General features: G+C 42.7%; 2 protein-coding genes across 2 annotated transcripts in view; both read left to right on the forward strand.

Moving 5' to 3' along the window:
• Positions 1 to 13068, forward strand: part of atosa (atos homolog A) — a 33901-nt gene extending 20833 nt beyond the window's left edge. The window contains exons 2-12 of the mRNA XM_086072021.1: positions 1164 to 1348; positions 1603 to 1799; positions 3014 to 3139; positions 3243 to 5004; positions 6171 to 6296; positions 6705 to 6793; positions 7362 to 7458; positions 9413 to 9571; positions 9732 to 9800; positions 11184 to 11383; positions 11704 to 13068. Coding sequence (XP_085928147.1) covers positions 1164 to 1348; positions 1603 to 1799; positions 3014 to 3139; positions 3243 to 5004; positions 6171 to 6296; positions 6705 to 6793; positions 7362 to 7458; positions 9413 to 9571; positions 9732 to 9800; positions 11184 to 11383; positions 11704 to 11857 — 3164 coding nt within the window. The 3' untranslated portion in view covers positions 11858 to 13068. The remainder of the gene's footprint in view (positions 1 to 1163; positions 1349 to 1602; positions 1800 to 3013; positions 3140 to 3242; positions 5005 to 6170; positions 6297 to 6704; positions 6794 to 7361; positions 7459 to 9412; positions 9572 to 9731; positions 9801 to 11183; positions 11384 to 11703) is intronic.
• An 837-nt stretch (positions 13069 to 13905) lies between these two features.
• On the forward strand, positions 13906 to 17862 carry arpp19a (cAMP-regulated phosphoprotein 19a). The gene is made up of 3 exons (XM_086072207.1): positions 13906 to 14119; positions 15568 to 15690; positions 16580 to 17862. The coding sequence occupies exons 1-3, from the start codon at positions 14063 to 14065 to the stop codon at positions 16751 to 16753; spliced, it is 354 nt and encodes a 117-aa protein (XP_085928333.1). The 5' UTR covers positions 13906 to 14062; the 3' UTR covers positions 16754 to 17862.
• Positions 17863 to 18254: the final 392 nt, after the last annotated feature.

Genomic DNA, 18254 nt, shown 5'->3' on the forward strand with positions numbered 1-18254 from the left:
TGTTAGGTTCGATTTGATGATTGCAGTGTACGATCCTTGGTCTACGACGGTTCCGACATACGACATTTTGACGCTATGAATTGCGCGCAGGGTTTGCACAGCTGCATTAGCATACGTTCTCACAAGGCACAAAAGATAAGTGGTACAGAAAATGGATGATGGATGTTTTATGTTTATGGCCTAGAAATTGTATTACTTATTAATATAATATACGCAAATATATTTTACTGTAATTACTTTAATACTGCATTGCCATAGGTAATGGTAGATTAAAAGTGGTTTAGACGAGACTTCTTAAAGGTGTTACTTATTGTTGATGATGATAATAATGCTATTGTCTTGAACGCTGTTTGTTGTTATTGGCCGAATTGCAGAAAATCTACATTACTGATTTGGATAACTTTGATAACGTGCCAAGGAACAATCCTTTAAATGTGGGCGCAAATCCAAATCTTTGCAGTTGAAGTCACACAAAATAGTGCCCATATCAGAATATATTTTCTCTTAGCGTTCCAACGGTCCTGTTCCTCTCATCAAAATTGGTTACATTGTCTTGTTTGTGCATTAATATTTTCCTGTGCTCTCAATGGACAAACAACAAAAACGTTCATTCCATCATATTGTTCTAATTTTGTATAACCTTGGCAAAGGTCTCTACTTCTTTTTTTCTTTTTTTTTTAATGATTTTTACAACATCATCAGTGTGTGGTTCTTTACTAGAATTTTGTGTAAACTTATTCGGAAGATTCCATCCATCCATTTTCTACACTGCTTGTCCTCATTTTAGGGTTGCAGTTCTATGCCAGCTGACTTTGGGTGAGAGCTTGACCCAATGACTTGGCAATCGATCGCATGCAAGACAATACAAAAAACGAGTCACACTTATGGAGTCTTCACTGAACCAACATGCACATTTTGGGAAGTGGAAGGAACTCAGACAAAAGCTGCCCGTCCTGCTGGATGAATCTAATCATAAATAAATAAAGCAATTTTCCTTAATCAAAAAATATTTGCACGAGCTATAAGCTAAAAACAGATCCTCCTCAGCTGAGATAACTTAAGCAAAGGAATTCATCAGTCATTGATTAGGCCCAATACATTCCTCGTCCGGTCAGTCCAGAATGTGACAACTCTGACTCTGGCACGTCCTGCGCTTCATCTAGATGCGACAGAGGAGTTTTTCGAGTATGACGCGGAGGAGTTCCTGGTGTTCCTGACCCTGCTCATTACAGAGGGACGGACGCCGGAATATTCGGTGAAGGGCAGGACCGAGGGGCTGCACTGTCCGCCCGCCCAGTCGGCCATGCCGCCTCTTCACAAGCATGAATGCAGCGATAAACTGCCACAGGTATAACTATTGTAGTCCTGCCATGAATTTGATGTCAATTTCCCAGCTACTTATCCTCTCTAGATAAATGTCCCTTGCTGCTTCTTTATTGATTTTTTTAGAACAATCACAGTTAAACCCCCAAAATGAGCCTCTTGTGCGAGTCTCGCTTGGGCTCCATCTGCTTTGCGCCTCCCCATTCACACACACTTTCAGGTGTCGTCATGTTGACTCACTAATGATTACCCACCCTCCGTCTGTGTCCGTGTCTAAAGTGTCAACAGGCGCGGCGGACCCGTTCGGAGGTGATCCTGCTCTGGAGGAACAACATCCCCATCATGATCGAGGTCATGCTCTTGCCCGACTGTTGCTATGGTGATGAGTGCCCACCGAGTGACCCCATCAGCGACCCGGTCATCAAAAAAGATGCGCTGCTATTGGAGAGGTGGACATTGCAGCCGATTCCAAGGCAGTAAGAGGAAACACCAGAGCATACTTGTATACCATAAGGTTTTGAGGTTACAAACGCCATATAATGAACTAGTTGGCGTGACACAAGAAGGCACCCTCGGTTACCACCATACGTACTATTTGCTTTATATTTACGGCCTACAAGTGTGTTTCATATTAATATTTACTATAACTATGACTTTACTACCACATTAGTGTAGCTTAATTATAGACTATGGCACATTCTGACCTGTGTACAAATGTGGAACAACACCCTAAATTATTGATACCATGTATTTAAATTTATGTCAATGGAGAAATGTTGAAGAATTGAGGCAGACTGCAAACAAATAAGTAATGTTCAACGTGGATGCACAAAACATTCTGGAACAACCACTTGGCAGTCTTCTGGAAGGACGCTATCTACACATGTCTAACAAACTGCACAGTTCAGTACTATGGAGTTGGGTTCAGATCAGGTAAATCCTGATCAGGCAGGCGTTTCCTCCGTCAGCTGCACAAATAGGGTGGTGGCATAATGGCAAGGACGCATATAATTTTCCAGGTAATTACAAAGAACGTGCTGAAAGTACTGAAAAACAAAGACAGCTTTGAATTAGTCATAATCCACTGTTTACTTTGCGTCACATTTATTTCAATCATTGTAACATGAAAGCAGACAGACAATTGACTGTTTATTAGTATAGTTGTGTATTAAGCGTGTATCACAGCGACCAGCACCTAAACAAAGAGGTACTTAAAAGTAGGTCAGTTCAGGTTAGATATTTTGGGATTTTTCAAATGGAAATTATACCGGAACCAAAGGTTCCAGGAACTTTTAGTTCTTGGGAATGTGTCATTTCAGGTTCTTTAAGTTTCCACTCAGATAAATGTACTCTGACCAAGCAGGACCTTTTTGTGGCCCTGATAAAGTTCCTGGCTCAGGGTTAAAGTTCCAGTGTTGGAAGCCTAATTGAAACTACACAAAGTCCAGACCAATTTACTGTTCATTTAAAAATGACAGGAATTTCAGTAAATAAAAAAAAACTAAACACATTCAATCCGAGATAAATAGCTTGTCACCCACCGGGTTAATTAGCCTGGAAAGTTGGCCCACTTTTCTGCTCACATTTGTTGAAAGAAGTCGTGAACACATATCCCTGAACGGTATTTCATTAACCCGACACACTGACACATTTCAACCATTTAAATTGTTTTCTTTCTTTCTTCAAATAGAAGTGGAGACCGTTTCATTGAGGAGAAGACTCTGCTGTTGGCCGTACGCTCGTACGTTTTCTTCTCACAGCTCAGCGCCTGGCTCAGTGCCTCTCATGGCATCGTCCCCAGAAACATCCTGTACAGGTTGGATTCCACACTTGCCTCAAGATGATGATACTGGCGGGCATGAAATACGTGTTACATGAGTGTATTTTCTAATTTAAGATTTTGATTTTCTTTTAAACAGAATCAGTGCTGCTGATGAGGACTTGGTGTGGCAGTTCTCACAGCCGCCATCCGAACACATTTTCCCCATCCCCAACGTGTCCCAGAGTGTTGCGCTGCAAGTCCACGTCCAGTCGCTGCCCCGCCAGCCCACCTATCCCAGCTTGGCCTGCAGCATCCATACTAGCCTGCCCCAACGCTACAGCAAGACGCCCAGCTTCAACCCGAACCTCAACAGCCATGGTGGCCTGCCCACCCTCCGAAAAAGCCAGGAGTCCAGCAAAGAGAACCTCCACCACAGCTCCAACATATACAGCAAGAGCTCCAGCTCCATGTCGGGCCTCCTCCTCAACAGAATGCCCATCCCCAATCTTCCCATCAACAATATTCCCATTAACAGCCTTCGGAATACAGCCACGCCACCCCCCTTTGGCAAAAAGAACCAAGATCCTGGTGAAAACCACACATATCAGAACGGAGAGCTTCCGCAGGTCAACGCCCCCCAAAATCAGGACTCTTCACTGTTCTGCAGATCCTCCCGCTCGCCCACACCCTCACGTTCCCATTCCCCTTCTCCGCTCCCGGGGAAGTGGCTTTACACATCCTTCAATGGTTCATCAGACCCACCGCCGTTAGAGGATTATGGATGCGGCACCAACAGCAACGACAGGTCAAAAGCTCCTCTCCCCGAGCCACTCCGAACTTTGAAGAGTTTCTCAATGACCGAGCCCGCCCGCTGCCCCTCACCGCGGCCCACAGCAAATGAAACCAATCCCCTCATCGGCTCGCTGTTACAGGAGAGACAGGAAGTTATAGCCCGCATCGCACAGAGGCTCAACTTCTGCGACCCCACAGCACCACCGCTTCCCCCGGCTCTTTTTGCCACGGACAACCCTCCCAAAGCCACGTGGGGCAGTAGCCATGACGACATAGCCGCCAGTAAGACCAAAGAGCCAGAGGTACCGCCATATGAGTGTGTGGGACATGCTTGGCCAACCCCATTCCACACACCCTCCACCAGCACATCTTTCCACAAGCGAGAGACCTCCTCACCAAAACCTGCGGCCTGCAGGAAGCTGAGGCTGACTGAGATGAGAGATGAGACTGTGGAGAGGGAGCGAGACGGGGAGAGAGAAAAAAGTGGCGAAAAAGAACGAGAAGGGACGCTCATCGCTCAGGCAGTACACGACATTACCCGACTCATCCAGGAAAGACTGTCCGTCCCCTCGCTGTCCTCCAGCCACAGCAGGTGTGGCAGCCCCCTGCAACACACACACACAACAACTGTCACGCACACAATACGCACATACTCGCACCCTACACAGACCCCACAAACCTCGCATGATGGCTACACCAATGGCCACAACCACGAACCAAGCAGGGGCCCGCACGCCGCTGCCCCACACACGCCTCTTTGCACAAACAAACCCCGGCTCGACCCGGGGAACGATTGCCATTCTCCTCTGGCCCAAAATGGCGCCCACTTTACACTTGAAGAACCTTCACTCAGAGGCCAGTTGCACGCTGGTCCGCGTTTACAAACTCCCACCCAGGAAAAGCTCACAGTCCACACAACCAGCAGTCATATTTTCCCTCAGTCCCTTGAAAACGGGCCTAGAAGTGCCATGCCCTCCAGTCAGACCTGTAAAGGATCCATGCTCAGCTATAACGCAATCCGAAACCACAGCAAGCCTCATTCACCCAAACGGGCTGACGCTTCAGCTCAGGATGAGAACCAAACACCTAGACAGTCTTCAGACCTGACTCCCCCTCCCACTGTTCTGGTAAGAGTCCCTTGAATTGATCTTTTGCCCAGCTACAGTGGGGTAAAAAGAAGTCTATGGGAAACTAGCCAAATACTTTTTTGTCCCACTGTATGTCCTCATGAAAACTAATTTGCACACTGTCAAGTCCATTCCTGCTTTACAGATGGTGCTATAACCACTAACAAAGGCCATTATACCCAATCATGGCCATGAGAAAGTCATTAACACGAGCACATTGAGGACAATTTTAATCATTATTGTGGATACTGCATGCTACATATGATTGAGGTTTTTTTTTACTAGCACAAGGAGGTGCTATTTCTATAACCTGGTCAGTTTGGTTTCAAGTGTGTCATGCTGATAACCATACAGGTGATGTAAAGCATTTGTTGTTGTAATAACATTTCAGTATAAAGTGAATCCCTCTATTAGTAGACGAAAGGGGCTGAGCCCTGCTGCAAATAGTGAATATATGCGAGTTATTGACAACCCCCCCCCCCCCCCAAAAAAAGGGTTTCTAATTGCCATGCAACGCAAAAGCAGCAAATATTGAGTTTTTAAGTGAATAACGGAAAACAAAGTTGCAAGTGCCAAATCACAAATAAGCAGGGGTTCACTGTACTTACATGGCTAGAAATAATTACAAATAAACACACATTGCCGTTAGTTTACTGTCGCTGTGTCAAAATCTCTACTTTGATGCAGCAGCCTATTTTCTTGCTACCCTCTCAGTCAAAATGTGTCTCCTTACTGAGAGGTAATTAAAGGACAGCCTTGTTCTCATTCATTTTCACGGTTTCCAATGATACTATTTTGAACCACGAAAACTACTGTACATCTGAGCCAAGCCCGAAATGTGCAGTGGAAAAGCAGCAATAGTTCAGTGGAGTCACTCATGAATATCACCCGGAATTCATTTTATTTATGTGCATACTGTGATGTTATACAGAGATGTAAGCTACAAAAAACAACTCGAGTTCCAGGATATGTAAAATTGTGACTTAAAACACATTTGGAAGAAAGATGGAAACTTTAGAATATCATTATTTGTGAGTGTTTATGGCCTGAACCAGGCGGGACAAAAGTGGTCATAAAAAATGATGCATGGTGCTTGAGAACATGTTTTCAGAGGCAATGCAAGTTTACTGCCAAATGCTTTAACCTCTCCTTCCTTCACTCTCCAGCGAACTCACGGACACTCTCCCCTGGGGCCCTGCAATGGCTGGAGGAAGCAGAATCGCCACTCGTTAGACGCCACAGCGACCAAGGCCTTCCACCCCTGCACGGGCCTGCCCCTGCTCTCCAGCCCTGTACGAAATCACACACATACACGCACCCTTCTGGCAAATCTTTTAATGACTCAGCACACAGAGACTTTTTAGCCATGACGAAGCATCAGCCGTTCCAGTTGTATGCGCTTGTGTCATGACACCGTGTTCATTAGGCAGCTGTGACACAATGCAGTCATCATGAAGGAGACTTAGCAGGACTATTGAGTAGTTAGCGCATGATCACACGCACTCAACACTCCGGCAGGATGATTTACCCATACCTCTCAAACTGAGGTAGCCATGAGTCATATTACAATGTTACAACTCCATCCCACTTATACCTAATCACGAAAATTAACATATACAGAAAACCCAGCTATATTTGTATTAAATCGTAGTTATGGCAGCATATTTATATATAATTCATGTCCTGTGTGTCTCGGGCAGGTTCCTCAGAGGAAAAACCAATCGGGCTACTTCGACCTGGACACCTCTCTGGTTGGCTGTAAGGGTTTGCCCTGGGCCTCTGGGAAAAGGTACCCCTTGGACCTTAACTATTCTGTCCATATGATTTGTCTGTAGATTTTCTGCTTGTATACAGCAATACTATTTGTTGCGCTTGTAGACATGGTGTCAAGACTTTATTTATTCAGACTGGCATCTTGGATGTCACTATGGACCAAAATGTGCTGGCCCTTGTTTCTTCTAGTCCTCCAGCACTGAATATCTAAGCTCTTGCACGTTCCGCTCAAAATGGCAGCCAGAACAGAACTCTGCGAGCTCAGCAGCAACTGCCTACTCAGTGCACATGTGGGTGGTGTGCTCTGTGCCACTTTCTATGAAGCAGCTACTTGCAAAGTTTAGTCTTTAAGCTTGAAAGCAGTCAACACTGTGCATTAGTCTCTTCACAAAGGCCCATTTGTGCAGCTTTCCCAAGTTTCTATCACCTGGAGAGCATTTCTGTAAACTACATTGTACATCAATGTATGAGTTTTTCACCGCGCCAGCTATGGCTCCAAATGTGTGTCACTTGAGCACCTTAAAATTACTTGACGTAGTGAACAGGTCAATCAAGTGTATGTGTGTGTTTTTTTAAACCCTTAGGGTGTGCCCTAAGGGAGACGTGTACACGGATGACGCTCAGCAACTGTTCAGTGCAAGTGCTCCACCTGCCAGTCTCAGTCTACTGGGAAACTTTGAGGTACAGCACCAACAACACTAGCTGTATGCTAATGCTATACAACTAATATGATGAGGTTTTATTCAATAAGTAAAACTGTTTCCATGTTTTTTTATGACATTTTTTCAGTCAAAAAAACTGTCAAAATAACACAAAACAAATGTAATCTAAACTTTGTCATACTGTTTAGTATAACTGCTGGGTATGGTTTTTGTCAAAAAGATGGCCGGGGTGGAGCTAAGGCACATATTCAATAACGTTTCCCATTTTCCCTCTAGCGACTATCGAAAAACAAGTTGCAACAAATCTAGTGGCTTTTTGTGGTGAAATTGGAAAGTCTGAGACAGAGGCAATTCTAGGATCAGAGGTTTAGGGTTGCTATAAAGGTGTTTAGGGGTGCTTGGGCACTACAAAGGGGGTGGGAGGGTATGTGATAGGTAGCTTGTCGTGGTTTGGGGGTACTTCCCTGTCCAAAAATTTCGTGGGAAGTCAGTGAGTAAACCGAATCTAATAAGTTATGCAAAGGAGAAAAGGACTTAAAATATAAACATATCCCAAACAGTATGCATATTTCTGGAGTAAACCAGCTCCCCACACTTTAACAAAAATGAACCTTGGACTTGTTTTTTGAAAAAAATTCATTGAAAATGTATTTTAAATGAAACACACAAACTTTTAAAATATATTAACAGCCATTACCTTAATACAGAATGTTGTTGTTTTTTACTATACTTGCAGACATCATATAAAACATATTAACAAAACAAAACTGACTTTAGCACTGTTTGTGTCCGCCTTTTTACATCTTGTTTTTAATACAAATACTTCAAAATTGAGCTTTTGTTTGCTGAAAAACAATCATGTCCATGACCTACTCCATGAGGCTACTTTTTATGTGCACACACACACACACACACACACACACACACACACACACACACACACACACACACACACACACACACACACACACACAAACATACACCACACACGCTAGTAAGCTAGCCAATAGCAGCACAACATAGAGACATTAATATTAACACTGGTTTCCCTCATTAGCAAGTAGCAACATGATTGAGGAGCAAAAAAGCAGACTAGTACTGAAAATAATTTGTTGGTGTTGAGTGGTAGAAGGTAAGAAACTTTTCACATATCCTGGTAAAGTAAGGAAAACTTTCACTCAACTAAACAGACATACCCTGTGACTGTACTCTAGGGACAACTAGCTCTCTGCGCTTGCAAGCAAAAGCAGAGGGGGGAGGGGTCGAGGTGGATCAAACCATTTTCAATCAAATGGGGGGTGTACTGTATTTTTGTTGTTTTAAATATTACTTTTAAACTCTATGGTTTGTATATATTATAGCTATACATTTATAGCTGGTTAAAAAGAACACACAGTAACAATATATCTGCATATATACTCTAAAATTCTGACTCCACTTTTGGCTAATGTAACTTTGACATCACTATTTGGTAGAATTCAGAACGATTCCCTCACAGACATACTTTGGGAATTAGGCACCTGTAAAGAGAGCAGAGACCCAACTGTGTCCCTTTTTAGTCCAACTATAATACATTTTATTTGTAAGGCACTTCACTTTTGTAGACAAATCTCAAAGTGCACATTACAGGCAACAGTAAACAGAACAGCAATAACATCAAACAACAGATAAGAGGAACAAATCAATAAAAACAGTTATCAGATTTTTTTTTTTTAAATCCAGGAAAAGCTACAGAAATTCGCAGACTGATTGCGTGCACTCTGACACCTCCCACGTGACACAAATCATAGTTTATTCAGCAGCTTGGTGCGTCAGAGGCAAGTGGGTTTGTGTGAGGCAGGCAAGCGGTGAGGTTCTGTACATTACATCATGGTTGGGCATTAGAATCTGTAATGTAAATCCAGCTATGTTGTACATTTTTAAACTGTCTTTGATGTCATATTAATGGTGTTTTCAAAATGGACTCTTGTCAGGAGTGTGTGTTAAACTACCGCCTGGAGCCTTTAGGGATGGTGGAGGGTTTTACGGCCGAAGTAGGTGCCAGCGGGTCCTTCTGCCCCAGTCACCTGACCTTACCAGTGGACGTGTCATTCTACAGCGTCTCCGATGACAACGCCCCTTCACCTTATATGGTAAACATCAGTGTTGATTTGTATATATTTTTTTACATTACAATGTCACAATTTTGTGCACTGAATTTTTGCTGCATCTGTATTATACCATGACAATAAAAGCATTTTCTTAAGAAGTCATCATATACCTCAAAATAATCTTGTTGTGTATGGTTCACAGGGTGTGATCAACCTGGAGTCGCTGGGGAAAAGGGGCTACCGAGTACCTCCATCAGGAACCATTCAAGTGGTAATGGCGCTGTTTAAATACTTGGGGGGGAAAACGGATTTCCGTAGAACATTAGCATAATCTTTCTCAACTGAGTACAAAACAATGTTCATGGCAAGTCGGGTGGCGGGAGACCCCTAGTGGTAGTGCCACAATTAAAGCTTATGCTTTGGTCACAAAAATTGGACTAAAGTAAAATAGTAATTTACTTCGGAAGTACCTTACTGGGACATCACGTTTAACTTGTCACATCAAAATGAGAAACTTAGGATGTTAGAACATATTAGGTAAACCGGAAGCAATTACTTCCGGTTCAGGTCACTGGTGGAGTCCTTTCTGTGTCTAGCTACCTAACTACTAATACTAAAAAAATAAATAAAATAAAAACAGGCCTTAGTGATCTTAAAACTTTTTTTCTCTCTCTGTTGGAGGAGGAGTCCCTCCGCTCGAAGAAACGGTGTGAAGTCACCGCTGCGATCGAACACATGCGAGACATCATTAGCATTAGCCTTTACTTTCTAAGCCATGATAAAGAAAGTTTACGAACATGAAGTTTACTTGCATGGTATTCCATGCAAGTCTGTCCTGTGGTGATTGGGCGAGCGGCAGAGAGAGAAAGAGAGTCAACAAGACAGAGGGATACAGGGAGATATGAGGTGAGCGCGTATGGCATGGTGCTGCTCAGTGGGGTTGTAGCAGAAAGAACTATCGTACAGTACCGTAATGTATGATGTGGTGCGCACTTAAAAATATGAACTTGTGAGAGAAACAGAGCATGTCATAGCATTTATGGACATCAGGCAGTGTTTCTTCGTATTTGCAAATGTTTAAGTCGATTGTTTCAAACTAAAGAACTACCTGTACTTGAAACTTTTTACGCTTTATTAAACTTACAGCTCTGAAAAATATGAGTTAATACATATTTAGATGCCTTTTCGCTCCCTGCACTCTTAAGTCTTCATCCCACCAATACCTTTGGACAATTGTATGCTTTCCAGCCTTTGTGGGAACGTTTTGTGGAAGTTGATTTTCTGCTCCCACTGTACAAATCAAGTTCCAAAAAGGCACTCTTTGAATTTGGTGTAGAAGAAGCCCGGTCAAACACCTTTGGGGATGCACAAGAACAGAAATTGTGCGCCAACGGGTCCTCTCTCTGGTCAAAAAATCCCCACAGACGCACTCCAACATTTGAAAGTCTTCCCAGACAAGTGGGACTGTTATAACTTCAAATGGCAGAGAACCAACCTCATTTTTCTTCCATATTCACTTTCTGTCGGAGCAGTGACTAGGCTCCCTGATTCTTTTGTCCACATAGCGCATATTTTTTGTACTGAAATAATATCTTGGCTTGCAGTGAGATACTGTGTAATTTATGTCTCACACAATGTCCTCCGCTCAACGCAGACCTTATTCAACCCGAACAAGACGGTGGTAAAGATGTTTGTGGTGATGTACGACCTACGAGCCTTGCCAGCGGGACACCAGACCTTCCTGCGCCAGAGGACGTTCTCCGTCCCCGTCAGGCGGGACTCGAACCATCAGATCAACAGGAAACCCCTCAGTTTGGGCCAGGCACGCACTCTGCGCTACCTCGTTCATCTGAGGTGAGGAGCTTTTTCTAAATAAGCTCTCATAGCATCTTGTGCCTGACTACTTGCCACTCTTTAAACATTACCAAGCACTTACAGGAGACATTTTGCACTGTTTGCACAATTTAAAGCACTTCCCTGGTGCTGTAGTAAAATAGGAAAAAAATGGCATGTACTTTACAAAAGATAAATAATTACAGCATACTTTATATGCACTTGTCTACTCCCAGTTCAAATCACATACAAATGGGGAATGCAGCTTTTGTTACCATGACAACTTGATATCGATATGTGGTGAACATGAATAATGTCATCTTTTCTTTCTTGCCCACTAGGTTCCAGAGCTCAAAGTCTGGGAAGATCTACCTCCACAGGGACATCCGTCTGCTGTTTTCTAGGAAGTCCATGGAGGTGGACAGCGGTGCTGCCTACGAGCTACAGTCGTTCACCGAATCCCCCATCGACCCGCCGTTCTCGCCCCGCTGCTGACGCTCGACTAAATCCCTGCACCCCCCCCCCCCCTCCCTTTTCCCTTCTCCAACTGGCAGGCCCGAGCCGCACCTCCATGCCAGCCATGAGTCATTGTGTCAGCCTGACTTGTATTGGAAGAGAGATTGAAGGACAGCAGATGATGGAGTGCACCCCCGTGTGGGACGCTATTTAGAATGGAATTCTCTGTTGACGTGCATGAACTTTGTTGTGACTCACAGCTGGAGTGTGCAGGGTTTTGTGGTCCTGCTAGAAAATGCCTTACAATATTTAAAAGGTAATTCTTGATGTTTGTGTATCCACGCCCTCTCCTGCGTCTGGCAAGAGAGTTGAGACCAATGATTGTCCAGAGGACCAGTTGGACTCATTAATTCTGCACAGCTTGTGCACCAGTCCCCAAACAAGATTGTTGATTTGGACCTCATTGTGACATAATGAATATGTGTTCAATCTCAGTTACTTGACAAATGCAATACATGGCCTTTTGAATGAGAAAAAAACTTAGCTTGTTGACTTGCGGCTTGTTGGAAGGTAAATTAAGCTTACTTTGGAATCAATAGCCCCTTTTACACTACCTGTATAAGACAATATTGTTCCGCCTTTTATTTAATGTCCCACTGGATTTTGTGTCAAAAGAAAGTTAGGTGCCGTATCTTCTGTTACGACTCCGACACAGCAATTTTGCGGGGTCTGTGTGTAAAAGAGGCTAATGATTCCTGACCTTGGAGCAGCATCGCCCGTGTCATGTAATGAAGAGGAAGTGGGTTGCAGCGGAGCGCCTTCGCGTCCCCCCCCCCACCCCCACCTCAAGAAACAAACAAAAGGACCACTGAAGACGTCGACCACGCAATCGCACTGAATTAAAGTGAACTGATCATCAGAAATCATCAAGAAATGCACTGTGGATTCGTTTTTTTCCCCCATGTCCAAACTGGAAAAAAAGGCGAAAAATAATTGTCATATTTCTTTTTGTACTGTTACAAAAACCATTTTGTTGGAAGTGTTGCAATAGAGAAAGAGTAACCTTAGTTAAGTGTTTACTTTCAGTTTATCTAACCATCCTGTTTATTTAATATTTAAATTAATATTTCAGTTTCTATTTGTGATGTCTGTCATGCCAAGATGATTTAGTGTAAACTGTATATCATAGTATTTTTGACATTAATATTCAAATCTGAAAAATATATCTATCTTCTAAAGCAATCTTTAAATCTGTTCTGTCTCAATTTTTTCTACAGGATTTATAAGGCTGATAGAAGTGATTATAACTTCACATTTTCAACATTTTAAACTACAACACTTAATACATAATTTCTGGACACGTGTTAGCTTATAGCCTGACAATCATTTTATGACTAAAAGCAAAATCTAAAACTTCCATGTGTCCTGCAGATTTTTGAACAGTAGCCAATGTGGCCAACAATTTACAGAGGCGTGCATATATATATATTTTGTTTTATTAAAGTTAATAGGTGTGTATGTGTGTGTGAGAGAAATATTCAAGGACTGGCAAAGTGGATGACATCAAGATGTCTGATGACGGAGCTGCAGAGATCTTGGAAGAATCTTTCCTGGAGCATATGAAGAAAGCGCGGCATAGATGATTGGGAAAGTGCGTTAGTTTTCAGGGGAATTACTACCGCGTAGTTTTTTTTTTACTTTACGTCTTTTGTGACACCAAGCCTGTTATTTTATATATCTATATGCAGTATTTTTTGTGTCACATTTCGTATATCACTGCAATACAAAAAATAGCCAGACCTGAAATGTATTAATTTTTTTTCCTGTTTAATATAAAAATACCGTCGAATCGGTAAGATTACCGAATGAACAATACTTGAGCTCTCTCAAAAAGAGAAAAAAATAAAATTAAAAAATAGAAAGATTGTCTTATTTTTGGTCACAAGCCAGCACACATGCGCTTAACAGCTGATCCGCACGTTAAGCAACTCTTCTTTTTTTTCCTTCTTTTTTTTACACTGGCGAGAGACAAAGACGTGAGCGCGCACGCCGGGGACGCCGCACGGTGTTTCCATCGGTGACGTAGAACCAGCTGCGGGAGCGCGCGCGTTCCTCATGAGCGCCAGGCAGTACTGCCAAACAGCAGCGGGATCCCGGCGGCCGCTCACTCACTCACTGTCAGGAGGACCACTCGGCAACATTTTTCAGCGGCCTTTTCCTTGAAGGCAACACGAACGTTGACCAATGTCGGACGGAAACGAAGACGTCCCTGCGTCCGAGGAGCCGCTAGTGGAGGAGCAGGTATCTGAAGTGGCCGTTTATGACGACCCGTTAGTGTAGGAGGGAAATAGGCGGGAGGGCGGTTGACTTTGCTATGAATGCTAGCTTCACGCTAACGTTAGCCAGTTTATTATTAACATACCGTCATAGTACATTTTTAGTATTAATTTATTACGTTGTATTGATGTCTGCGGACTTGTTGTCCTGGAGAGAATAATACATGTTCGGTGTGGTTTGTGGAGGACCAACGCGAGCTAACGTTAGCAAGCTAACCAGCTGTCATGACATTCTGAAAAAAAAATATGGGAAAAACCCCGTTAGCTTCACAGCTAATATGGTCCCGCCCGTGCACAGACAACCATGGCCTAGAAATTATATTTACTTTCACTGAAACCTTCGTTAGTTTGTATACCCGTAGACGTCTTTCAAACGAACCGGCACCGACACTTTTAATCTACACCATTGGAGCGTGTGACAGCACCTTTAATGTTCGATAGCCTCCTGCATGCCAAGATCAACTGGGTTTGACGAGTGCTAAGGCACATTGTCGAGCATACGTCTCTTGCCCTCATGCTGGTCTTTTGCTATCACCCATTCAAATGTGATGCATTAGTTCACATTTTTTGCGAGGGTAAGATACCAAGACATTCACGAATGTTAAGTAGACCTCCCCCATAAGAACATGTGTACTTGCCCATGTTAATATTTTGAATCTGGGGTGTCCAACACCGGTCCTTGAAGGGTCCCTTATTATGCATGCTTTATATGTTTCCCTCCTCATTCAAATGATCATCAGCTCATTAGCAAGCTCTGCATTTGAATCATGTGTGGAGGTCTTCTTGGGTATTTTACACTTTTACACTCTTCTAAGTCATATCATTTGTCCGTTTGGAAGAGGATATTTGTTTGTACTCTTTTGGATAAGTTGTGGCCTTACTTTTGTACATACATCAGCACGTGACTTGAGGAGAGCGGGTTGACAGTGGCACAGGCGACTGCACCGTATATTATCAAAATCAAATTTCTTTGAGCCTCTGTCGATCAATGAATTATTTTTGGTTCAGTCTCTGAGCGGCCTGGTACCAAACAGGCCATGAACCGGTACCGGTCCGCGCTGCCCAGTGGTTTGGAGGCCGCTGCCATTCAGAACTCTTTCACTCTTTTAAACGTATGCTGGAGTTTTGTTTAACTTCTTTTAGGGTGTTATTATAACCTTCCTCTCTGGCACTTAAGCTGTTTGCCAGAAGCTGCAGAAAAAGCACAAAAATATGCGAATAGGGAAGTTTTTTGCCGACTGCTATTTTTCGTTCCGTTGTATAGTAAAACTTGGAAGTAGGTGAGTTCTCCGGGGTTGACTTAGCAGTGTTAGCGTGACTGGCAACTGTGGCAAGTGAGGATTTTTTTTGTTTTTGTTTTTTAGTTATGGTCCTTCATTTGGTTGATTTTTTTTTTTACTTTTTGTCTTTCAGGAGGTTCAAGACAAAATGATCAATCCAGAGAAAGCGGAGGAGGCCAAGCTGAAGGCCAGATACCCAAACTTGGGGAATAAACCTGGGGGCTCCGATCTGCTTCGGAAACGCCTTCAAAAGGGGGTAAAAAAAAAAAGTGTCTCTTTTAATTTCAAATTTTATTACTTCAACTTGTTAAGCTCAACTAATGTAATGTTTCATATTATTTTTGGGCCAGTCTGTCAGATGTTTTTTAGTTCGTCTTCGCAAGTACTTCTTATGGCTTGGTTTTGGTTTGTCCCTAAAGCCCGGTGGCAAATTTCATGTGCTCCAGAATGGAAAGAAAATATACAACTTTTTTATCTGGGAATTAAGACTTTTGTCACTTTATTCTTGTAATTTGACTTGGATCTTGAAAATAACTTATGGAGATTTTTTTTTGTCTTAGATACAACTTTTTTTCTCAAATAAGTTAAAAAAAATTATTTATTTTTTATTTATCCTTAATTTTCCAGCAATTACCTTTGAGATTCAAGATCTCTTCTTCCATGGAGTCCTCCCCAGGCGGCATTCAAAGCTGAGCCCTATGTTGTTGTGCGCCCGCTAAATAGGCCGTGTGGAAACAGAAGCACTATGAACTATACCTTATTTTGCACCGCACGCGAGCGGAAATAACCGGTGTTGTTGAACGGCTGCGGTTATTTAATCCTGATGTTTAAAAACCACGGTAAATCGTAAAACCAGTTAATTGCTGGCCAGCCTCGCCCAGACGACACACTTTATTTTAGTAAAGACTTTTATTTTGAAAGTACACATTAAAAAATAATAATAATTAAGACTTAGATATATACGACTACCTAAAATGTAGTTTTTTTTTCTTGATTTTTTTTTTTATCTGAAAATGTTTGTCTCATAAAATTAAAATTTCAATCTCTTTTTTTCCCGCTTTTCTTTAGTGTGGCTTTAACTCTGTTAAAGTCACAAAGCTTGAATTGACGCGTTTGCTGATTCTTGTGTCCCTCATGTTTTCCAGCAAAAGTACTTTGATTCAGGCGACTACAATATGGCCAAAGCCAAGATAAAGAACAAGCAGCTGCCGACAGCGGCGGCACCCGAGAAGACGGAGATCACGGGGGACCACATCCCCACACCCCAGGACCTGCCCCAGAGGAAACCCTCCCTGGTAGCCAGTAAACTGGCAGGCTGATGGCGCCCTGCTGCACCCCCCTCTACTCAAGAGCTTGTAATATTACCTCTCCCACCTCCTCACACAGGACTACCTGTTTAGCCACTCAGCAGGAAATGCCTTGCTACCTTTTCAAATTCTCTTGACCTTCCTCAGACTCCACTGGCTGCTTGTATCCCAACCTCATTGCCTCACTCTTCCTTGCCATGTATGTTTCCATTTGACTCTTATTCTTCTCATGTAAGATACACTGAAAGACATCAACGAGAGCAAAATGCTCCAAGTATGTTTGTGTATATAATGCATTTCATTTTGTTGGGCACGGGGGCAGACATCAGCCTTTTGGCATTTTACATCCAATTTGTATTATGGTTCACTGTTTTTCCCTTCATGCAGGGTTTAGAGCCCAACTTAGAAATCGATTTTCTTTTCAGTTCCCGATCATTGTTTGCTCAATGAAGACATCAAAACTGCTTTGTCACATGCACCCAACAGGAAAAATAGTATTTCGAAAAGAAAAAAATGATCCCAACATGTGACCTGCTTGTTGAAGAGACAAGCGCAGAGCTTTCAGGAATCACAACTACATTCAGCGTAATAGTGAGTTTTATATTTAATCATGTGTTTTTATTTGAATAAATATTGAGATCTGGGGGGCGGGACTGCTGCACATCTTCACCAGGATACACGCGTGCATAAATCGGTGACTTTTCAGAATTGTTAGGTTCCCTCCAAAATTGGTGGAATAATGCATTGATTGCAAGAAGGTCTAATAATCCACGGGCAAAAGTCATGGCTAAGGATGCTAGATACTGTATTCAAGAAGCCCCCCCCCCCCCCCCCCCCCCGGGAGCAGGAACGTCTCATTAAGAGATGCATCTTGCAACATAGTCCCTTTTAGCTAAAAAATTGTCCTTCCCACTTACCTGAATGTAGGAAGGAAGTAGCTTTGCGCTAATATGAAACACTCTTCCACACTTATTGCTTCATTAGGGTCCTTGTAGATGAAGTTAACCTTCAAATTGTGCTAAACCCCAGCAAGCATCTGAGCTGTGCATGTATATGGCCGCCCTCATGTTAATTTGTGCCATTTTGTTATGTAAATAAAATAGTTTTGCACAAATGTGTAATGGCTGCATTGTTCTCTCCCCCACCCACCTTACTCGCTCAATTCTGCTACTTTGTAGGTCATAAAATACCAGAAGTTAACATTATATTACTGATTGAATATAGGAGACCTCCAGGGATCAGTTCTGGAGATGCTCACGTTCTGCAACCCATTGGTCAAACTCAATATTCTGCATATAAATGTTGCTGTGAAGTAAAACAAGTCCATGTTTACAGTGGTTGGTGCTATACTGACTAAGTCTCTGTGTTAAGATGCTCCTGCTTCCTTCCACATTCTAAATATATTGTATTTATTGAGAAATGTCAGTTTTGGATGAAATTTTGATTCATGCATGCAGGATCAGAATCAAACTAGTTTCAATCGTATCTCTGCTCAGGTGGCAAACTTTGCTGA

Source organism: Leptonotus elevatus, chromosome 3, assembly GCF_054856555.1.
Source record: "Leptonotus elevatus isolate MCC_2025b chromosome 3, RoL_Lele_1.0, whole genome shotgun sequence".
NCBI lineage: Eukaryota > Metazoa > Chordata > Actinopteri > Syngnathiformes > Syngnathidae > Leptonotus > Leptonotus elevatus.

Excerpts from the sequence above, each read along its gene's own strand:
- arpp19a (XM_086072207.1), top strand. The coding sequence starts at position 14,063 with ATGTCGGACGGAAACGAAGACGTCCCTGCGTCCGAGGAGCCGCTAGTG. Across the intron at positions 14,120-15,567 it reads AGCCGCTAGTGGAGGAGCAG|GAGGTTCAAGACAAAATGAT; the intron begins GTATCTGAAGTG and ends TTTGTCTTTCAG. Across the intron at positions 15,691-16,579 it reads GGAAACGCCTTCAAAAGGGG|CAAAAGTACTTTGATTCAGG; the intron begins GTAAAAAAAAAA and ends CATGTTTTCCAG.